Genomic DNA, 25151 nt, shown 5'->3' with positions numbered 1-25151 from the left:
CCAGGTATTTACTTGACCAGTATTGGGTGTTGTCATTCCAGTAATCCCCTATGGAGCAGCAAAGGAGATATAGGTGGTGTCAAGTAAGTTGCCAGCTTTGCCCATAGTGACTTGAGTCCTTTGAGTATATCTGTCAAGCTGGAGTTGAAAGTAAATTACATGATCCTTTGCTATTCAGTTTTTAATATTTGATGTTTGATGTATTCTCCACAAAATATAAGATTTGGTGGGAGGTGGACAATAACATAAGATACTTCTTTTGTACTTGTTTCTTTTAAATTAGTTACTGGTGGTATGCAGAGAGAAACCTGTTTTGAAATCAGATTTTGTAGGAACATGGATCAGAATTGGAAAATAAGGAAAAGCTCACTTAAATTGATTGTATACCACGCTTGGTGATTTTTACCTACAGGTAAGCCTATATTAAGGCTTACCTGTAGGTAAAAACAATATCTTCTAAACCTGCACTGTTTAGGAGATATTGACCCTGCATGCCACCACTGACCTCAGAATGAAGGGCTCCCGCGTGCATGACGTCAATGTGGCTGCGGCCACTCACAGCGCCAGAGCCATCGATCACAAAATAAATGCAGAGGGAACATGTCAGCTCCCTCAGCAGTGAGCGGGCACCGCTTCAGGGCTTCATTCTAAGGCAAGTATTTTATAATGTGCTAGTATGCTATTGTCTTGCAGGGTTTTTTTTTCAGTGGTTTACTACCGCTTTAAGACTTACCCACCAACTTGACTGTTTACTAAGTATAGCACAAATAATACCAATAGGACATGTTCCTATTGAGGTGCTTTGCGTCCTATATGCAGTAGTTTGGAGACAGTTTTGTTGTGTTAAGTGGAGCCCAATGTAAGCAAAGGTCATGTGACTTTTTTTTAAATATCCATAAATATGATCCCACAAAAAAGTTTTCCGCTTCAATTTTTTTTTTCTGACTTATTTTATTTTTTAACACTATCAAGCAGTTCCGAGATTACCAGCACTTGGCAATAATTTAGTTTTTGAGTCCTCAAAAGTTTTCATCATGTGTTGTGTCACATGGATTCATTATGCCTTCAGAAACCCATGAAAACCGGATTTCCCAGGGTAGCTGAAGAAAAGAAAGCTGAGCTAACTATATGCATGAAAAACATATATAATTTAAGAGTTACACAAAGCTGCAAAGCAACTTGATAATTCAATTCATTAGTTTCTTAAAATGACTTTACACTTATTTTATCCAATATAATATTTACTCAAAGTCAGAAGAGGACATAATAAAGGTGTGCAGATAACATGTAAGACCAGGCATAAATACTGCATGCTGATACTGATATTTTGTCAGTCTGACACGTTTTATAGTTCTACATCAGTTTCTTTCACTAATAAATGCTCTTTGCGTGTATGTCAAAAAATGTATATTGACTTACCACAGGAAACTAACCTTAAAGTTGTTAATGTTTTAAATCCAGTTTATTGAAACAATGAAGAAATTAGAGAAAACATAATAACTTTCATCTCTTTTACTTAAGCTCCGTGTAATCACACTTATTGGTGAAGCTATCCTTTTTTGTTTCTAAAGACAAAGGATATTATTTATCCAGATCTGTCAAAGTACAAAATACGTCATTAAAAATTAGAAATATGGATATTAATGTTTTCTTCAGTTATATAGAATATTAGTGGCATAACAAAACAGTACTGGCTTAGATCTCCCGAGTTTGGCAGTGGGGACTTGGAGGTAATAATATCTAATGAAGCATACACATGGCCACTAATGCCTATACTTCCATTAGTTTAATGGTGGACACCTCTGTAAGAATGTGGCTAAGGATTTTGTATAAGCAAGTATTGACCTTCTTGTGTTGTAATTAGTACATTGCTCAATGTCAAGTGTGATAAATAATGCTTTGCCTTTGAGGAATTAAAAATGCTTTTACTCTGACGAAATGACAAATTCACTTCCTCACATAAAGGATTTATTTAATTCTCTTTTCCATTAAACCTGTCGTTCTCTCTTAAACAAGAATGCCTAATGTACAGTTAAAAGCCACACTGATTGCAGTTTGTGAGAATGTCATGTAGCATTTGTAAGATGACTACAGATGGTTACATATTTAGAAAGAAATATCTATTCATGTTTTAAACCCCAATGAAATTGAGGAATTTCCAATGAATAGCTTAACTGTGAAAACATAAAATGTTGATCTTGAACTGCATCTCTACATAACCTTTGTGTCTTGTGTTTTGTTTCTTGTCCATTAACAGAAGATGATGAGATCATCCATTTTCCACATGTTCATACTAAGCATGGTTGCAGTGGATGTAATTGTAGCTGCCAGCAACTACTATAAAGGAGAGAACTTTAAAAGACAATACGATGAGTTCTATCTTGCAGAGGTGGGTATACATATTGCCATTTCAACTAGTTAGGTAGTCACCGTTCAACATACTATAAATTATTCCCTGAAGATCTTAAAAAAAATATTCCCAACGTGTTCACATCCTTTGTCTGACAATGAATAAAGGCTGTCAGCCAATAATCCGGAAGCTAGTTTCCTGAAAGAAAATGTCAGTGGTAATGAGCTGATGCTTGAGTGGAACCTCTGTAGGCAATCCATGATGGTTGCTAAGCTGCTTATTATCATCAAGAGTGCAACCGACAGGAACTCTTATATAACATTTTTCAAACCTTAAATGGCACATTGTGTTAAGAACATGGTTATATTAAACATAATTAGAAGTATACCATTTTATTTCCTGATTTCATTTGAAGATTTGTCACCACATAAGCGTTTCATGCATTCATTTGCTCATTTAGGCTTCAATGATTTTCTGCACAGAAGAAACCCAAATCTGCTCAAGATACCAAATTATATTTTGATGGTTACATAACATAATTGTGCATCTGAATTCCAGTCTAACCTTCGGTTATTGCACAGTTGTACAGTCTCCTCTACTATACTGAAATGGCTTACTCTGATTGCACTGCACACTGAGCTTCTCATAGTGTGCATTAAAAGCTGCATCATATCAGATACAGCCAACCTCATTTTTTGGAGCTTGTCCATAATGTTCTAGCCCTCCCCTTTCATTCATTCATTTTGGTAATGGAGACTCAGCACCACATGTGGTCCTTATCCAGGGTAATGTACATGCCTACCTAGGAGCACCCACTCCTCCAGATTGACATTCCCTAACAAGCATTTTGATATTTAAAGTGGTAGTAAATTTATTTATATCTACAGATACGCCTATAATAAGGTTTGCCTGTATGTACAGTAAATCTCTCTGAAACATGCACTGTTTAGGAGAAATGTACTTTAGTTGTAGCTGGTGACATCATCAGTGCATGTGAAATGAGGTGAGTGGGGATGATATGCCTATTTATTGTCTCTTCTTCATTGACCTACCTATGTACATTGTGAATAGGTGGACTTAATGATGAAACATAGAAGATCTGCCTGACTTTTTATATCACATCCAAATTACTCAAATCCTTATCTTCTCTTCACTACTTGATGTGCCACTGACCTGGAAGAAGTACCTGCATATCAGGGGTCAGGACACTAAACATGCATGTGCTGCTCCTAGGTTAAGAAGTTACAGGGGTGTATTTACTAAAGGAGTAGGACATGTTTACTCTGAAAAGTAATCTTTCACTTTCAGGCAAATTTTCTCAGCTTAGTAAATAAGGTCAAAATGTCACTCCTCCAATTAGGTAAATTTGTGAAAGAGAGGGATGGCGGTGGGACTTTAAATATGCCAACGAGAACACAATCAGAGTCTATAATTTTTTAATACAAAAAGTTTTAATGTTTCACATAAAAAGACAACATATTGTTTAAAAGACTTTTGTACAAAAGAACCTTCAAACAGTTCAGAGCTTCAGCAGTATTATAAATACATGCATCCATGGGTGGTAAAATGTTGTAATTTTATGTGAAGCAATAAAACTTTATGTATTAAAAAAATATATATATTTTTTTGTTCTTTTGTACAAAAATCATTTTGTACAAAAGAACCTTCAAAAAGTTAAGAGCTTCAGCAGTATTATAAATACATGCATTCGTGGGTGGTATACATGTTTCACGGGATCCCCCGCTTCTTCAGGACCATACATGTATCATGAATGCGTTATGTATAAGGCTTGTACTAAGATCAAGAAAAAAAAAGGGTTTTGATCATAGTAAGAGCCTTGTACATACCACATTCATGATACAGGTATGGTCCTGAAGAAGCAGGGGCTCCCGCAAATTGCGTATACCACCCATGGATGCATGTATTTATAATACTGCTAAAACGCTGAACTGTTTGAAGGTTCTTTTGTACAAAATGTTGTCATTTTATGTGAAGCAATACAACTATGTATTTAAAAAAAAAAAAAATATATATATATATATATATATATATATATATGTGTGTGTATATATATATATATATATATATATATATATATATATATATATATATATATGTGTGTGTGTATATATATATATATATATATATATATATACACACACACTCTGATTGTGTTCTCATTGGCATATTTAAAAGTCTTGATGCCACCCCCCTCTTTCACAAATGTACCTATACATTTATGGGATAATGCCAATGTTACCCTAATTAAATGTAAATATACACAAAATGTCATCTGATAAATCATCCACACCACACTAAATTTCCTTTCGAAGTGAAATTTCCCTCCTTGTAAAGTGAACCTGCTGTACTCCTTTAGTAAATAAACCCTGCTGAGTAATAAAGGAATGGTTAGGATAACAGCCCTGAAGCATGAACATTTAAAGACGACAATGACAGCTCCCCTCATTTTTTCCTATGTAGTGCTTCCCCCACAGCAATTTAGGTTCTCTGTTCTGCACCTCAACTCCAAGAACACCTTCAGCCCCTCTGACAGGCCTAGTTGAATGAAAATTACTGCAAGCACTTACAAGAGAATGAGTATAGATACCTTTATTTGGCTGTGAATTAGCACCAGAAAATAGACATAAGACCGTTTAGTGGTAAATTAACTCAATGTATTGGTGTCGGTTCACTATACCAAGATACAGTGCTATGAAATGGTATTTGCCCCCTTCCTGATGGCATCCATGGGAGAGCTCCAAGGCCAAAGCCCCTGCTGACCAAAAAAACACAAAGGGTCATCTCACATTTACCAAAAAACATCTTGATTATCCCCAAGACTTTTAGGAAAATATTCTGTGGACTGATGAGACAAACATTTAGATTTTTGGAAGGTGTGCATCCCGTTACATATGACATAAAACGAATACAGCATTTCATTACAAGATCATACCAAAAGTTAGACATGGTGGTGGTAGCGTGCTGGTCTGGGGCTGCTTTGCAGCTTCAGGAACTGGACAACTTACCATAATTGATGAAATTTTGAGCTCTACCAGAAAATCCTAAAGGAGAACGTCCGGCACTTGGGTTATGCAGCAGGACAATGATCCGAAACACAACAGTAGGTCCACCTCCAAATGGTTCAAACAAAGCAAAATTTAGGTTTTGGAGTGGCCTAGTTAAAGCTCGGACTTAAATCCAATTGAGATGCTGTATCATGACCTTACACAGGCTGTACATGCTGGAAAACCCTCCAATGTGGCTGAATTAAAAAAAGCAATTTGAAAGACTTATTGCCAGTTAACGCAAACACTTGATTGCAGTTTTTGCCTCCAAGGGTGGCACAACCAGTTATTAGGTTGAAGGGGCAATTACTTTTTCACATAAAGCCAGGCAGGTTCGGACAGCTTTTTTGCTTTAATAAATTAAACCATTGTTTAAAAACTGCATTTTGTATTTACTCGGCTTATTTTTGTGTAATAATAAAAAAATGTTGATGATCTGAATCATTTAAATGGGACAAATATGCAAAAAAATAAAAAATAAATCATAAAAGGGTAGAATACCTTTTCCCAGCATTGTAACATAGAAAAGAGTCCCGTGTTGCTAGACTGGGATTAACTCATGAATCAGCAAAGTCAGCAATAAAATGTGCATATAAGCATTAAAAGAGACGTAGTATAGGATGACAAAAAAGCAAACATATATATATATATATATATATATATATATATATATATATATATATATATATATACACACACAAACGTGAGTGGATCCTGACATTATTGAATTGACTAGCTCTGTGACGTCAGCCAACAGCAGACTTTAGCCTAGACATGTGCATTTCGTTTCGTTACGAATCGAAATTTGGACAAATTTTCATTATTCGGACATTCGGATGCATCCGAATTACCGAATTGCAATGCTAACGAATTCAAACGAAATTCAAATCAAATTGAAAAATGACATTTTGCGACCCGACTTTGGGGCCATGTATCTCGGGGTCACTTATAGCTAGGAACCCCAAATTAGGTATGCAACCACAGTAGAACTAGCACTACAAGCTAGCTATAAGTGGCCCCGAGATACATGGCCCCAAAATCGGGTCGCAAAATGTCATTCTCTTCTACAGAAAAGTAATATAAATGAAATAAGATGTGTGTGTTTTTTTGCACTGGTACACTGCAAGTATGAGAAGTTGATGTGACAGATGTATATAAGTAACTAAACATCTTCCAAAATGTATAATTCAAATAGAAAAGATTAGAAAAAAATATAATTTAATAGAATAAAATAGAAAGAATATACAACCGTCTTCTGAAATTCAAATTTCAAATAGAATAAATTTGAATTTCGAATAGTATGAATTCAAAATTTTTAATTAATTAATTTTAAATTTGGATAGAAAAGATTATAATAAAATAGAAAATAGACTAGAAAAATGATAGAACAGAACAGAATAGAATATATTATATTTTATTCTGTTCTGTTCTATTGTTTTTCTAGTCTATTCTTTTATATTCTATTAAAATCTTTTCTATTAAAATCGAAATCATTATATACTAAATTCGAATTTCGGAAGATGGTGGTTTTATAATATATATATTTCTTTCCGACATTCGAATTTCGTATAGAATGAATTCAAATTTGAATAGAAAAGATTAGAATGGAAATAGAGAATAGACTACAAAAACAATAGAGCAGAATAGAATATAGATACTATTTCATTTTTAATTTCTTTTGCAGATTACTATTTGTTTCCATACGATCTCCTGCAGACTATTAGCATCTATTTAAATTTTTTGCAGATCTCCTGCAGACTATTAGTATCTATTTTGTTTTCTAACCAGATCTCCTGCAGACCATTAGCATCTATTTTTTTAGCAGATCTCCTGTAGACTATTAACAGCCATTTCACTTCTTTTTTTTTTTTTGCAGATCTCCTGCAGACTGTTAGAATCAATTTCATTTTTTTTTGGAGATTACTATTTATTTCCATCAGATTTCTTGCAGTATAATAACATATATTTCATTGTTTGCAGATCTCCTGCAGACTATTAGCATCTATATCTAAAGGAAATGGCTGTTCTAATGCAAAAAAAAAATTAAATAGAGGCTAATAGTCTGCAGGAGATCTGCAAAAAATGAAATAGATGTTAATATACTGCAGGAGATCTGATGGAAATAAATAGTAATCTGCAAAAAAAATGAAAAATGAAATTGATTCTAACAGTCTACAGGAGATCTGCAAAAAATAAGTGAAATGGCTGTTAATAGTCTACATGAGATCTGCTAAAAAAGAATAGATGCTAATAGTCTGCAGGAGTTCTGCAAAACAAAAATAGATGCTAATAGTCTGCAGGAGATCTGGTGAAAAAACGAAATAGATACTAATAGTCTGCAGGAGATCTGCAAAAAATTAAATAGATGCTAATAGTCTGCAGGAGATCTTATTAAAACAAATGGTAATCTGCAAAAAAATTAAAAATTAAATAGATAGTATCTATATTCTATTCTGTTCTATTGTTCTAGTCTATTCTCTATTTATATTCTAATCTTTTCTATTCAAATTCAAATTCATTCTATACGAAATTCAAATTTTGGAAATATATATATATATATATATATATATATATATATATATATATATATATATATATGTATATATATAACCATCTTCCGAAATTCGAATTTAGTATATAATGATTTTGATTTTAATAGAAAATATTTTAATAGAATATAAAAGAATAGACTAGAAAAACAATAGAACAGAACAGAATAAAATATAATATATTCTATTCTGTTCTATCGTTTTTCTAGTCTTTTTCCTATTTTATTATTATCTTTTCTATCCAAATTTAAAATTAATTAATTTACAAATTTGAATTCATACTATTCGAAATTCAGATTTATTCTATTCAAATTTGAATTTCAGAAGATGGTTGTATATTCTTTCTATTTTATTCTATTAAATTATATTTTTTCTATTCTGTTCTAATCTTCGATTTGAATTAGAAATTTTGGAAGATGGTTAGTTACTTATATATATCTGTAACATCAACTTTTCATACTTGCAGTGTACCAGTGCAAAAAAAACACACACATCTTATTTCATTTATATTCAATGAAGTTGTTAGCATGCCTGATTGAAAAAGTCACGGATGTCGATCGCAAGGCAAGTGCGTATGCTGTAGGTCATTGTCCACTTGCCACGTCACCTGCCACAAGTTGTGTATTTTCCGCTTGCCATGACACCTGCCACGAGTGCCACGTGACCGGCCACGAGTGCCATGTGACTGGCCATGAGTGCCACGTCACCTGACACGAGTGCCACGTGACCGGCCACGAGTGCCACATGACCTGACACGAGTGCCACATGTGCCATGTGGCCTGACACAAGTGCCACATGACCTGACACGAGTGCCATGTGACTTAACACGAGTGCAACGTGACTTAACACGAGTGCCATGTGACCGGCCACAAGTGCCATGTGACCAAGTTGTGCATTGTCCACTTTCCACGTCACCTGCCACCAAGCAACCCCAGATATGGGCAATATGAAAGTACTTTTCTGCAGCAGAGAATGACATTTTGCGACCCGAATTTGGGGCCACATATCTCGGGGGGTCACTTATAGCTAGAAACACCAAATTTGGTATGCAAACACAATATAACTAGCACTACACCATATCCAAATTTGGGGTTTCTAGCACAAACTGACCCCGAGATACATGGCCCTAAATTCGGGTCGCAAAATATTTTCAAATCTGGTTGAAATAGTTTCGAATGCAGTTGAAATAATTTCGAATCATGTTGAAATCATTTCAAATTCGGTAGAAATATTTTCGAATTTGGTTGAAATATTTTCAAAGTGACCAATTTTTCGAATTCGGCAGAAAACTAAACGAAATACGAAAACGAATTTAAAGAATTTAACTAATATAAATAAACAAAATTAATTAATTAACGAATTAAAACGAAACGAAACTAAACACATTTTTTCCTTTTGCACATGTCTACTTTAGCCTACTGTCGGCTGAATCTGTGTCCCAGGAGTGAAAAACGAATTGTACTCCTGGGACCCACAGAGCTTTTGCCATACTTTTCATTTAACTGCAATGTGAAATACTATAACTAATCTAGAGTACACTCTAGAAGAATGGTTAGGGTATGGTGCAATGTTCCCTAAGAGATAGCTCTTAGCATAAGCAATTTAAAAAGTACAGTATTCATAACCCTTGAAATTTTCCACATTTTGTCATGTTAAAACCAAAAATGTAAATGTATTTTATTGGATTTTTATGTAATAGACCAACACAAAGTGGCACATAATTGTGAAGTAGAAGGAAAATGATAATTGGTTTTCAAAATTTTTTACAAATAAATATCTGAAAAGTGTGGTGTGCAAGTCTTTTTAGATATGTCTCTACCAACTTTGCACATCCATCTAGAGAGTGACATTTTTGCCCATTCTTCTTTGCAAAATAGCTCAAGCTCTGATATATTGGACGGAGAGCGTCTGTGAAAAGCAATTTTTAAGTCTTGTCACGGATTCTTAATTGAATTTAGTTCTGGGATTTGACTGAGCTATTCTAACACATGAATATGCTTTGATCTAAACCATTCAATTGTAGCTCTGGCTGTATGTTTAGGATCGTTGTCCTACTGGAAGGTGAACCTCCTCCCCAGTCTCAAGTCTTTTGCAGACTCTAACAGGTTTTCTTCTAAGATTGCCCTGTATTTGGCTCCATCCATCTTCCCATCAACTCTGACCAGCTTCCCTGTCACTGCTGAAGAAAAGCAACATGATGCTACCACCACTATGTTTTATGGTGTGAATGGTGTGTTCAGGATGATGTGCAGTGTTAGTTTTCTGCCACACATAGCGTTTTGCTCTTAGGCCTCATCTGACCAGAGCATCTTCTTCCACATGGCTTCTCGGAAACTGCAAATGGGACTTCTTATGATTTATGGAGTGTACAACTAATAGTTGTCCTGTGGACAGATTCTCCCACCTGAGTCGTGGATCTCTGCAGCTACTCCAGAGTTACCATGGGCCTCTTGGCTACCTCTCTGAAAAATGCTCTCCTTGCCTGGCCTGTCAGTTTAGGTGGATGGCCATATCTTGGTAGGCTTGCAATTGTGCCATACTCTTTCCATTTTCATTGGAATATTTTTTCATAACCTAACCCTGCTTTAAACTTCTCCACCACTTCATCCCTGACCTTTCTTGTGTGTTCCTTGGCCTTCATGATGCGGTTTGTTCTCTAAGGTTCTCTGAGGGCTTCACAGAACAGCTGCATTTATACTGGGATTAAATTACACACAGATGGACTCTATTTACTAATTAGGTGACTTCTGAAGGCAATTGGTGTCACTAGATTTTACTTAGAGGCAGCAGAGTAAAGGGGGCTGAATATAAATGCACTCTACTTTCTCTCTCTCAGATATTTGTAGAAAATTTTGAAAACCATTAATCACATTCCTTCCACTTCACAATTATGTGCCTCTTTGTGTTGGTCTATCACATAAAATCCCCAAAAAATACATTTACTTTTTTGGTTGCAACATGACAAAATGTGGAAAATTTCAATGAGTATGAATACTTTTTCAAGGCACTGTCCGTGAAGATATCTATGTAGCAGCTATAAAGAAGGCCAGTCTTTAGTCTTAAAGGATACGTTCACCTTTCGTAAAAAGTTACACCCATATTCAGGGTGTAACATGTTATGAATGAACCGGCACTCTCACCTCCCTGATTCCCCAATTTGACAGTAATCAGCCCCCCCCCCCCCCGCTAGCTGTCACAACTTAAAAAAAACATAGCCAAGTGGGGTTCCGTCCGCCCAGCCTTGCATTCATTTACAGTGTCCTGTGAATGGAAAACTACAAGGTCCAGCAGCCTTTGCGGCTGTTGGCTTGTAGTTTTCAATGAACTACCATGGTATGTACTGGCACAGATACACTGGAGACCTGCATGGCACTAGCTGTGTCCTGTACAGTCTGAGAAAATGCAGCTCCTTCCCTCCTCCTGGCAATCTCTGAGAAATACAGTTCAAAAGCTCTTAATTACAGTATAGTCTCTCTCCTATTGACTACAGTTCCCACAGTGCAGTGCTGCTAAACTATAATGAATTGTTTCTTCTTAACAGCTCCCTATTCTTGCTGATATAGCTGTTAACCAGTTCTGCGCTACAGGGCAGCAGCTACAGTGGGCAGCTGCAGCCAGTGTTTCTCTAACTCTCCCCTTTTAGCCAAGCACCTGGCTACATATATATGCATTCAATTTAAGTACTAGAGCAAGGATTGTTGCTCAATTTAAGGTTCGAAGGTTAGAGGGGATTGTAGCTGTATTAGTACTCTTGTAATTCATGCACCTGGAAAAATGAAAGCGGTAGTTAACTTTGTGTGTGAACTTGAAATAGGGCTAACAAATGGGTGCAATGAATATTTCCTAAACCTTTTTGGAGCTATTCACATCAGCAATAGCCGACGACCTCACCCGCGCATGTGCAGTAATGCTGTGCAATCAGGGCATACAGAGTGTGCCGTGGAATGCAGGGTGCCGTGCTGCAATTGTAACTTCCGTGCGTATGCGCAGGAGTGACATCATCACAGCCCGGCCATTCAAATGGCCGAAGCCCACGAACCCAAAAGGAAGATCAGATGAAGATGGAACCTCCAGTAGTGGTGACAGAGCACTGCTATAGGGCTTTGTTTGAAAGGTAAGCTTGTCGTAATGTGCTAGTATGTGTGCATTCTAGCACAGTATAGCATAAACCTGCAGGGGGCCCAGTTTTTTTTTTTGGCAGTTTACCATTGCTTTAACTGTTATTTCCACTAAGTGTATTACATATTCAGTTGAGTTAGAATAAGGCCGCGTACACACGCGCGGACTGTTTGCCCGACCTTGTTCGTCAAACAGTTTCGGCAAACAGTCCGCTCAAAATTTGCATGAGCGGACTTGCCCACACACGAGCGGACTGTTTCAGCGAACTGTTTGCCAAACAGTCCGCTCAACTTTTGAAATGAACGGACTCGCCCACGTAAGGCGGAGGCAAATCCGCCCATTTCGAGCGCGTGTACAGGTAGGCGGGGCCCGCGAAGGAGACGTCGCGGGCTCCGCCGCCTGGAATGGGCTTAAAGGGGAACCCCAACGCCGAAAAAAAACGGCGTGGGGGTTCCCCCAAAGTCCACACCAGACCCTTGTCCGAGCACGCTACCCGGCCGGCCAGGAAAGGGGGGCGAGCGAGCGCGCCCCCCCTCCTGAGCCGTACCAGGCCGCGTGCCCTCAACATGGGGGGTGCCTTGGGGAAGGGGGGGCCGCGCGGCCCCCCCACCCCAAAGCACCTTGTCCCCATGTTGATGAGGACAAGGGCCTCTTCCCGACAACCCTGGCCGTTGGTTGTCGGGGTCTGCGGGCGGGGGGCTTATCGGAATCCGGGAGCCCCCTTTAAGAAGGGGGCCCCCGGATACCGGCCCCCCACCCTATGTGAATGAGTATGGGGTACAATGTACCCCTACCCATTCACCTGTGAAATAAAGTACAAAAAAAAACACAACACAGGGAAAAAATATTTTATTGCACAGCTCCGGGGGTCTTCCGTCTTCGGGGGTCTTCTCGCCGGACTCCTCCGCTATCTGTGTGTAGCTCTTTTACTAGCGGAGGAGTCCGGCTTTCTTCCTCCCCGCCGCCGGCCTCTTCTCCCGACTTCGGGGGTCTTGTCCCCCTCTTCGGTTCTTCTGCCGGGCCACCGCGCCTTCTTGTAGCTCTTTTGCAGGCGGTGGCCCGGTCTTCTGTCGCCGCTGCCTTCCGTTCTTCTGTCGCCGCCTTCGGTTCTTCTGCCGGGCCACCGCGCCTTCTTGTAGCTCTTTTACAGGCGGTGGCCCGGTCTTCTGTCGCCGCTGTCGTCGCCGCCGCCGCCGCCTTCCGTTCTTGTTCTTCTTGTTCTTCTTCTTCTTCTCCTGGAGATGTTGACTCGACGAGCTCTCCGGCCGGAATGCCAGGGACACGCTCCGCTGCCACTTATATAGTGACAATGGGGCGGTGTCACATGGTATATGTCACATGGGTTGGTCACATGGTGACCCCGCCCCTTACGATGTCATAGTCCCCATGTGACATCAACCCATGTGACCAACCCATGTGACATATACCATGTGACACCGCCCCATTGTCACTATATAAGTGGCAGCGGAGCGTGTCCCTGGCATTCCGGCCGGAGAGCTCGTCGAGTCAACATCTCCAGGAGAAGAAGAAGAAGAACAAGAAGAACAAGAACGGAAGGCGGCGGCGGCGGCGACGACAGCGGCGACAGAAGACCGGGCCACCGCCTGTAAAAGAGCTACAAGAAGGCGCGGTGGCCCGGCAGAAGAACCGAAGGCGGCGACAGAAGAACGGAAGGCAGCGGCGACAGAAGACCGGGCCACCGCCTGCAAAAGAGCTACAAGAAGGCGCGGTGGCCCGGCAGAAGAACCGAAGAGGGGGACAAGACCCCCGAAGTCGGGAGAAGAGGCCGGCGGCGGGGAGGAAGAAAGCCGGACTCCTCCGCTAGTAAAAGAGCTACACACAGATAGCGGAGGAGTCCGGCGAGAAGACCCCCGAAGACGGAAGACCCCCGGAGCTGTGCAATAAAATATTTTTTCCCTGTGTTGTGTTTTTTTTTGTACTTTATTTCACAGGTGAATGGGTAGGGGTACATTGTACCCCATACTCATTCACATAGGGTGGGGGGCCGGTATCCGGGGGCCCCCTTCTTAAAGGGGGCTCCCGGATTCCGATAAGCCCCCCGCCCGCAGACCCCGACAACCAACGGCCAGGGTTGTCGGGAAGAGGCCCTTGTCCTCATCAACATGGGGACAAGGTGCTTTGGGGTGGGGGGGCCGCGCGGCCCCCCCTTCCCCAAGGCACCCCCCATGTTGAGGGCACGCGGCCTGGTACGGCTCAGGAGGGGGGGCGCGCTCGCTCGCCCCCCTTTCCTGGCCGGCCGGGTAGCGTGCTCGGACAAGGGTCTGGTGTGGACTTTGGGGGAACCCCCACGCCGATTTTTTTCGGCGTTGGGGTTCCCCTTTAAGCCCATTCCAGGCGGCGGAGCCCGCGACGTCTCCTTCGCGGGCCCCGCCTACCTGTACACGCGCTCGAAATGGGCGGATTTGCCTCCGCCTTACGTGGGCGAGTCCGTTCATTTCAAAAGTTGAGCGGACTGTTTGGCAAACAGTTCGCTGAAACAGTCCGCTCGTGTGTGGGCAAGTCCGCTCATGCAAATTTTGAGCGGACTGTTTGCCGAAACTGTTTGACGAACAAGGTCGGGCAAACAGTCCGCGCGTGTGTACGCGGCCTAAGGGTTTGGAGTGTGATTGTTGCCACAGCAAAATATTGTATGAACTGGTGTGAGTGACATATGTTTAGGTGGACAATAAAAATATACAAATTCATGTGCCTATTCCCAATATATTTAAAATCTCTGTGCCAACACATCAGTGTCAAAAATAGCTGAAGCAGTTTGAGGGACCAAAAAAGCACTGTGTGACCTATACTACAGAAAGACGTGTTACAATTGAAGGCTTCATGCAAATATGTTCCTTCGGGGAAAATGTCCTTACATTTTTCAAATTGTGTTTTTCATTTTATATATATTAATATTAGCATATTGACATTAGCCATACAATTCTACTTTTATTATGGTAGGAAGAGTGTTATAAATATCTCTTAAGATGAAAAAAAAAACATCTTGGCTGCACAATCTTTAAAATTGCTTTTTGACAGTCAGTGTGTTATCTGAAGCAAGAGGCAGTTATAGATCTACAGGGTAGCAGCAAAATCTGTATCTCTCATTGAAGTAGGGGAACTACTTATAAAAGAGACAAGTGCACAGTAAGCAAAGACAAATTGCTCAAGAGTGTCAAGTGTTCTAACACCTCTTGACACACTATAGGTTACTGTGGTGCTTAAAAGCAAAGCAAATAATTAACAAAAGGTTTTACATCCACAGTAAAAGGTAACAATATACAGTATGTGTGAAATAAGAGAGCTGGGTCGTGCATAGAAGATACCAACAGCGGGAACAACAGCAAAGAAATGCATTGAAATAGACAAATCACACATTTAGTAATGAAAAGGGTGCACACCCCGAAAAAATTGCAATATGGTAAAGGTTTTATATATATATATATATATATATATATATATATATATATATATATATATATATGTGTGTTTATATATATATGTGTATATATATATATATATGTGTGTATATATATATATATATATATATATATATATATATATATATATATATATATATATATATATATATATATATATATATATATATATATATATATACACACACACACACATATATATATATCACATGTCATCATGAATAGCGATATTGATATAGTGGAGCAATGGAGCAAAACATTACATTGCAAAATGCTAGCCACATAAATACCCCAAAAACTTTAATACAAACTATGCATCTGAAAATATTACATATAGTCCTGTATCAGGTATAATACCAAAACATATTAAAGGTTTATCTTATGGGAGCTATGTGCTTATTCAATATTCCATATTCTTTATCTTTATCATATACACTATATGTATACAGATTGTGAAATTAATCTTGGCTATATATACATAAATAAATAATATATATATATATATATATATATATATATATATATATATATATATATATATATATATATATATATATATATATATATATATATACACCAAAAAATGGAGCTAGGTCTATAGGGCAGTCAGTCTCATAACCTGACATTAAATTTGCCCATGTCTTGCCCTGAAAATTTTCATTTTTATTTACTCATATGATTTTTTACAATAGTAGAATATTGAAAGCAACACAGCTTTTTGACTCCTCATATGTGGAAGGGGTATTTATCCACCCAGACAAGTCGAAAATGCACTGAGGTGCTCCGTTCCTCTCCTTTCACATGAGTCCATCCTCATACTGTGCTTTGCAGAAAGGAACTGCATCCACATAGATATTTTGATTCCAATAATTAAAAACGCTAATCTATGGTTTTACAAGTAGGCAAACAACTTTTGCTTGTCATGTCACTGCTGTTTCGTGGACTACTTATCCCAGATACCCTTGCAGAAAATTAATTATGTGGGTGCCTGTGTCCATACTTTCTTTTAAGGAAGGTTTTGATTTGGTTTTGAATATAACCAGAACTGCTTGAACTCCTTGTGTCTTTCTATCAACAGAAGTTTCAATGACAGGACAGTATACTGCTTTACATGCAACATTATAGGTCCCCTGGTCAAGCTGAGTTGCTTTACACTGGCAGCCAATTGAGAGGATCGAGGGTCAGAATAAAAATTACTGAGAGGGACTATTCCAGCATTATATGTTTAGCTTTCTTAAAGTGGTTGTAAACCCTCACTTATACCCAGTCAAGTGAATAGCCTCAGATGATACACAGAGATGAAACAAATCCTCCTACACAAGTTTTACTTGTATATCTGCTGTCTTCCCATTTCTACATTCTTTGGAAAGTGTAGATTGTGTTAGAAATCTTTATTCCTCTTTAACAAGTACATAGGGGTGAGTGGGGAGCCTGGACTCACACCATGTGAGAGCGGATTGGAGCAAAGGGACACCCCCCTCCACACAGGCACAGGTAAAGGAACAAAGGAACATGCAGAGCTGTAGTCTGAATAGACAAGTTCTCTGCTTATCTATCTCTAAGCTCTCTCCCCAACCCAAATTTTCAGTTACTGTTATCTTATGTGTACAATTTGGAGCAGGAAAGGAGGGATTATTACGGTGCCACAAAAAAATCAGCAAGTACTTTTATAATAAATAAAAAAAACTTTTATTTATACAAAATATACAAAAATGTGATTTAAAAAGGGAGCCATCAGTACAAAGCAATCAGTACATATCAATAGAAAAACAGATTTTGATGACCAGCTAGAGAGATGGTAAGTAGCAGGCCAGGTTCTTCCCTACTAGTTTTGCCAAAACATTGGCTTCATGAGGGTGGTAGAATAAGATGATCGAAATTGCTTTAACACTAAAAAGAAAGAGCAATTATATAGTTAAATCAATACAAGCTACAGGGAATAATTAGTTATCCGGCTATTAGGGGTCCCATCCCTGACCGTTTATCCTCCCCAACCATCCCCTATGGGTGTCCCCAAAGAGGGAGACCACCCACCCTAGCATCGACCAACATACCATCCGCACCAAGCAGATGCTCCTGAGCACCACAAAATGGCCAGCAAACACAGCCAGTACAAGGTGGCTGCAGGGGGCTTGAAGTGGAGTGCTATAAAAAGAAAAAAAGAAAATAAAATTAATATAAATAAAAAAATATTTAGTCCTGTACTGTGTCCCAATATCTCAGTTGTGAAGTGCCGCTACTAATGCTGCCCAGCTCTGCCCTATTGTTGTGTACAGATGACTCACCTGCAGACCCTGTGTTTACATGTAAATTACTGGCATTCATATGTAAATAGCAGCAGCATTCATATGTAAATAGCGGCAGCCCGCGGCATTAATATATCATGCCCCCTGAGGTCATATCCACAGTAATCTCTAGCAACCAATCAACAAGAAGAAATCATGTGCTGTAACCTCTAGTAACTAATCAGTGAGCCATAATGTGTGCTGTAACCTCTAGCAACCAGTCAGTGAGTGGTAATGATACACCATAACCTCTGGCAACCAATCGCAATAGCTGTCTGATCTGATTCAGTAAACTGTTTGAGTCTACCTGCTATTTATTGTTTGTCTTAGAGCAGATGGAGAGCAAAACTACATGGGGGGGGGCAAGAAAAGTTTTTCCCAGGGTCAAATCAATATTAAAGACGGCCCTGAATATACAACCACTTTAAAGTTTAAACGCAATCAAAAAGTGTTTAAAAAAAATCAGCAGAGGTTTTAGTTGAAATCTTCAGTCCTCTGATTCCCCCTTCAACCCTGAATGGAGGATTTATTGATGAATGAATGTTTGGCCTACTCCAGTCATAGAATGCATTGAATATAGGTTGGCAGAAAAGGCAGGCATAGTCGGCACTCTTGGCACAGTCCCATTTGGAGAACTTTTCTCAATCAGCGACTGCAGCAAATCTACTAGCCACTAATCAGTATATTCTGACAACAGAGAGTCCTGCTGTCAGGATACAATGTCCCAGCTGGGAAGATTCCTTCATGGTCCTTGCTTGTGTGGATGAAGGAATCCACTCTTATTTTCACTCAAAACTCTCACTGAATGAAAAAAAAGACTCATCTATGGCTGGCTTTAAACCAATACACAGGCTTATATTTCGAGAGATATATTTTATCATTAAAGGGGACTTTCTCTTTTTATTGGGAATAGATTGGGGAAGTTGCACTAAAATATGCTGGTGAATTCAGTGTAGAGTAATACTTTGATGCTAAATGTTGACCTAGATTTGTCTGACCTTTGCTGAAAATGTATCTACATGATTTGTTTGCCAATTTACTATTAACCACTTCCCAACCGGCTCGCGATGATGTACGTCGTCAGAATGGCACGGGCAGGCAAATTGGCATATAGATAGGTCCATTTGAAATTGCGCGCGCGTGACGGTCAGGACCCCCGTGAGTCCAGTCGTGCGTCCCGCGATCGTCTCACGGGGTGGCTGAATGGGGAGATGACGATGTAAACAGCATCTCCCCATTCTGCCTAGCAACAAGTGACACTGATCTCTACTACCTGTGATTGGTCCCCCACAGTTAGTAACACGCTCCTAGGACACACTTAACCCATACACTGCCACCCCTTAGTTAACCCCTTCACTGCCAGTGTCATTTACACAGGAATCAGTGCATTTGTATAGCACTGATTGCTGTATAAATGACAATGGTCCCAAAAATATGTCAAAAATGTCTGATGTGTCTGCCATAATGTCGCAGTCACAATAAAAATCGCTGATCGCCGCCATTACTAGTAAAAAAATAATTATTAATAAAAATGCCATAAAACTATCCCCTATTTTGTAAACGCTATAAATTTTGCGTAATCCAATCAATAATCGCTTATTGCGATTTTTTTACCAGAAATATGTAGAAGAATACGTATTGGCCTAAACTGAGGAAAAAAATGTTTTTTTATATATTTTTGGGGGATATTTATTATAGCAAAAAGTAAAAAATATTGCATTTTTTTCAAAATTGTCACTCCAATTTTGTTTATAGCGCAAAAAATAAAAAATGCAGGGGTGATCAAATACCACCAAAAGAAAGCTCTATTTGTGGGGAAAAAAAAGGACGTAAATTTTGTTTGGGAGCCACGTTGCACAACCGCACAATTGTCAGTTAAAGCGACACAGTGCCGAATCGCAAAAAGTGGTCTGGTCTTAAGCCAGCAAAATGATCCAGTCTGAAAGTGGTTAGGCCTTAGATTTTTTTTCCAAACAAAACTCTTTTCAAAAGGGAATACCAACTTACAAGCCCTGGTTCAAATACATTTTTCCATGGTATGTAGCCCCATTATTACCTACTTTTTGAGTGGTTTTACAAGAAAGCATGAATAACTAAAAATGTTACACTCAAAGCCCCCAGAGTAGAACTCTAATTGAAATTAAAACTTGTGTATGTTCTGTGATAATACTATGCAGTCATTTTTGTATTTTCATCTCTTCACAGGTAGCATTTACTGTACTATTTGACTTGGAAGCTCTATTAAAGATATGGTGTTTAGGCTTCACAGGCTACATTAGCTCCTCTCTTCATAAATTTGAACTACTGCTAGTGGTTGGGACAACTCTTCACATTTATCCCGTGCTTTACCACTCGCAATTCACTTACTTTCAGGTAAGTCAAAAAGATGGCTTTCTAGGTCCATTACATAGGAAAAATTAAATACTGGATTGTTCTCTTTGGTCGTCAATGAATCATAGTTTACCTATTACTACAATGCAGGTGGAATTCAGTTGGCACTTTTATATTTCAGAGTGGAATTTACATAAGATAAGATCATACTAAAAGTTGAATTCTGTATCGGAGAAAATATATTCAAGTTCCCCCATCCCCCTTCTTTCCTTCATTCTTATTACCACATCTTCTGCCCCCCCCCCCACCCTTTTCTTCCTGTATAACCTTATTACTCAGTACAGATACACCTATTTGTCAAAATTGGGACTTTTACACACTTTACTTTGGTTTATTGGGAATTATAAACAAAATGCCTAGTAAAAGTTACCCAGTGCTTTGGTTTTCAATATCTGTGCATTTGATGCCACCATACCAAATTAACTGTTTTATGTTTACAATTGGAGCACATGTGTTGTATCAAACATTTAAATTCTATTGTATTTACGTTTTAGCAGGGAGTGATCTGATATTTTGTTTTGTGACAAGTAAGCTACATGAAGACATTTGGGAAATAACTCTAAAAATCATATCCAGTCTGGGCAATATATTATGAGAGTCAAATTGGCACAAAAACTCTCTGTGCACAGGATATTTTTAATGCCATAAATATACCATATTAAATCACTGAGTAAGTGATGTAAGGCTGAGTAATAAACTTGTGCACATCCAAATATGTCCAGGTGGGAGCCCAACACTGTATTAAAGGGGCCTGCTAATATATATATATGTAGCAGTACCCTCGTAAGGGTTGCTGATTTGGTTACTTAGCAATCCGCCAATCACCCTACTGCCATCCTCCTCACGATCAATCAACTCAAAGAATAGTCAATTTCTTGGTTTTGTCATATTTATTGTGGGATGTCACATGAGATGCCCATAGCATTTAACACATTGCATGTTGTATGTAGTGTCAGGTCACCTTGAGGCGAGGTGACAGATGCACACTGTAGGGATCAGGAGTGCACCGCAGGGTTGTGGACGCTACGGCTGACTGCTGCAGACGGGGGACAGATCCCACTGGGGTTAGAGCGTAAGATTTCCTGGGGCGCGGAGTCTAAGAGCCAGCAGGTGTTCACCAGCACCTCTAGTGGTGAGGATGGACTTGGCTGCAACTGGCTCCAGGTCGCGACCCCCAGGGTCCCCCAGCTCACACCCACAGTAGGCAACAGGAGGATAGGGATAGTGAGGGACAAAGCCAAGGTCGGGGCCACAAGCAAATGGGAATAGTCAGGGACACGCCAAAAGGTCAGGATCACAGGCAACAGGGATAGTCAAGGACACGCCAAAGTCGGTAACGGAACAACAGCAGAGCACACGGCAGGTAACAGGAAGCTAACACACAAAGGTTGATCAGTAGGGCTGGCCTGCAGTACACAGGTTAATATAGAGCTCTCTGATAGGAGCTAGGGTGGAGCCATGCCAGAGGATGGATTACAAAAGCAGACAGGTGAGGGTCGGCTGGTCTCTAGATAAACACATGGGAACAGGTAAGCAGACAAACTATTGCATAACCATGACATGTAGTTATTCAGTAGCCGTGGCTTTGCAAAAAAAACGGGATACTGCTTGCACCTCAGTCTCTTCCATTTGAATAACTCTTACGCAGACTATTACTTCTACTTTCCTTGTACAAATCCTTACTGCAAAACATTTCTTAACTTCTGTTTGAACAAAGAAGAATCACTCTGAATAATTCATCCTTGTTGACCATAATGGAATTGTCCATGCAAATCAAAGAGCCAGAAGCGCACACTGCTTCTCCCGGACAACCGAGAGAATCAGACAGCCACACAGTCTTTAGAAGGCACTACCATTGTGCTAACCAGGCCGGAGATGACTTGGTATCTCCACACGATGACCTGACACACAGCAATGAGCGGACCACTGCTTTCAACCAGTCCAGGACTATCAACGATATGTTCCCCGGCCACAGCATTCTGCACTGACCTTCTTTAGAAGGATAATAGTTCTGTGTCCCCGGTCACAGAACACTGCTCTTCTCTCCTCCGCTTAATGGCTACTCCTTCTTTCCAGATCTCCTCCAGCATGCAAGTCCTGTGTTCCGTGATCACAGCAGCTTAATACTTCTGTAAGGATGAAGATTGTTGTCTTAAGCTTCCTCCTAGCGGTTCCTCCATTCTTCCTCCATGCTCGGCGCATCCCCACATGGGGACGCCGGGAACAGCAACTCAGTACTCCATTGTCTGTTCCTACTTTTCAGACTCCTCCCTTGGAATCATATGACCCCAGCTTATATGGGAGGCCTGCCCCCTGCCAATACCGAAAGATAATTGGTCAGGGATCCACATGAGCTGCCTGCCACTCAGGTCTCAAGTCCAACCTCTCTTCCAGAACCATCCATCTGAAGGCAGAGGAGGCATTTCTGAGCCAGAGTGCAGGTGGCCATGCCCCCCACTACACTGAACACTCCCAGCCTCAAATCACAACAACCAGGCCCAGCCTAAAGCACAGGCCTGGTTAAATTTACCTTCATCTAAGCCCTGTGCTTAGGAAAATCCTACTCTAGCACCTACCTTTAGGTAGCGGGTGCTACATATATATATCCATATATTACTGAAAGTAAAGTTTTGTCCTAGATATTGAAATATCAAAATATCATAGCAGACGCAAGGACATGTCCTCATTTTCATAACTTCTAAGTGCAATGTTTTACAAATCAAGATTGAGACACCTCTGGAAAATTAAGAAAGACTTGCATGAAACACACATGCTATTGAGGGTATTTTAAGAGTCACCCCCTTTAATGCAAACAAGCGAGTCTCCTCACCAAGGAGTATTTAATGGGGTTTAAAGTGTTTGTAAAGGCAAAAGGTATTTCTTTGCCTTATTGTATTCTCTGAGTCCTGTATCAATCTGGTTCTTCCCTCCCCTCTTCCTTCTTTCACAAGCTTCACTGGGAGCAAAGGAAGCCATTGACGTGGAGTGGGGCTAAGTCAATCTGTGTGTGTCTGTGGACACACACAGCCCAGCTCAGGCCTACACATCTGCCCCATAACAAGCAACTTGCAATGGGGCAGACACAGAAGATGACAAGCCTAGAGCGCTGGCAGAGGGACCCCAGAAAAGGAGGTCTGGGGCCACTCTGTGCAATACCGTTGCACAGAGCAGGTAATGTTTACTATTTTAAGAAAAAAAATACTTTACAAAAGCTTTATTCTTTTTCTATATGATCAAACACATATTTTTGTTCCCTGGCATTTCAGGTTAAAAATTTTAAGTGGTTATAAAGTAAATTCTTTTAACCTCTGCAGCCCAGCTGCTTTCTCTTCCTGGTCTCACATGAGGCTCAGAGCATTGAGACCCATAGGCTCCTGCTGGTGTCTGTCAATTCATGTGAGGAGGGAGCAGGGGGCATGGCTGAGCTGTGACGTGTGTGTTTAATGGACACACACAGCCTGACTAGGGAGTGCACCCACACAAAAGCCCCCTTAGCACACTGCATGCTGTTGGGGGCACTGGTAAGAAAAAGGAGCAGATAGCCTGGTGGGGGACTCCAGAAGAGGATAGATGGGATTGCTCTGTGTAATGGTAAGTATAAAAAATTTGTTATATAAATATGTTATGTGTAGCAAGGTCCCGGGCCTCTTTAGGCCTAATGGTGACCTCCAGGGTTAGGGACAGCGGCATCCTTCTGTGTAGAGTGGGTTACAAGTCTTGGAGGGTGTAATGCAAAGTAGATTGATGGACGCCAGACACTTCTTGAATACAAAGAGACTTATTGTCTCTTAAACAGAACTGTGTGAGAGAGGGTTGGGGCCAGGATACCCTTAAGTAGATGCAATGTTAATTGACAGACTCCGGACTTCTATAGACAGACAGTCATGCAGGGAAAGGCATCCAGCTAGACACCATGTCTGCATGAGTAGGACCGCTGTCTCCTATGGCAACAATCTTGAAATAGTTTCTAGCAAAGGTTGTAATGAACTCCTTCACTTCTTCTACACTCTCCTATTGTAGATCTTCACTCAACTGAGCTCCCAGTCTATCACTTAGACTTGCTGATCCACTCTTCCAATCTTCTTACTCCGTATCTTCCTAAAGCATCACCCCCGTGTCCCTGCTGGGTCCCTAGCTTGGCACTCATAGATACTCTTCAAGTGTCACCCCACTAGTGTGCTTGGTCCCTAGCTTGGCACACAGTAATGCTCTGCAAGTGTCACCTCCACTGGCTCAGTCCCTGGCTTGGCATCTGCTGAAGATTCCCAATTCTTCACCATTCTTCGGTTGCTGAGAATACTGCTCTGATACTTGCTTCAGCTACTCACAGTGGTCCCTGGTAATAAGGTAGATGGTCCCTTAGTGGCGACAGCTTCCCCTCTACCTCCGACCATGACAGGTTCTTCAGCTGGCAAAACCATTACTTCTGGTTGGACTGCAAGCCGCAGTCCCAACCCTATGCTGCTCTCTTTCTTCTGGATAGGCCCTCAGACAGCCTAGCAGCCAGATGCCCCTGGCATAGGCCTCAGGTCTCTGGCCTAACAATCTAGGGCAACACGATGCACGTTCACACAGACAGCCATCCAGGTGGCACAGAACCCCGATCACCTGACTCCTCCCAAATAAACAGGCTCTCCCAGCAGGCCAAGGTACCCAAGAAAATCCCCAGCCTATTGGCTGAGACACCCCATTCATTCCTAATCTGTCCTTGCAACGTCCTTGTCTTCTCTAATGCCACCAGATACCCGGCCATCTACTGACAGAAGAGAGAAGTGCAGCAATTCTAGAATTAGTGTGAAATCAAATGACCTCCTATCAATTGGCCAAGGGAACTATCACTTGGCAAATAAAATTTACTAGCAACCCTGCCTAAACATCAGGGTGCTACATTAGTTAAATATCCATTAATAGCCATTAATATGGCTTTAAGAGTAATTGTCAACAAGGTTTAGAGG

General features: G+C 40.3%; 1 protein-coding gene across 3 annotated transcripts in view; it reads left to right on the top strand.

Annotated features, from left to right (window-relative positions):
• Positions 1–25151, top strand: part of NALCN (sodium leak channel, non-selective) — an 864749-nt gene that overhangs the window by 451134 nt on the left and 388464 nt on the right. For all 3 annotated transcript variants that reach the window (XM_077482966.1, XM_077482963.1, XM_077482965.1), the window contains 2 exons: positions 2258–2389; positions 20011–20178. In XM_077482966.1, coding sequence (XP_077339092.1) covers positions 2258–2389; positions 20011–20178 — 300 coding nt within the window. The remainder of the gene's footprint in view (positions 1–2257; positions 2390–20010; positions 20179–25151) is intronic.

The sequence above is a fragment of the Lithobates pipiens genome, unplaced genomic scaffold (assembly GCF_037356315.1).
Source record: "Lithobates pipiens isolate NorthernLeopardFrog02 unplaced genomic scaffold, aLitPip1_a1.2 Scaffold_16, whole genome shotgun sequence".
Taxonomy (NCBI): domain Eukaryota; kingdom Metazoa; phylum Chordata; class Amphibia; order Anura; family Ranidae; genus Lithobates; species Lithobates pipiens.
Note: the sequence above shows the minus strand (reverse complement) of the source record. Positions and strands in the feature narration are given on the sequence as shown.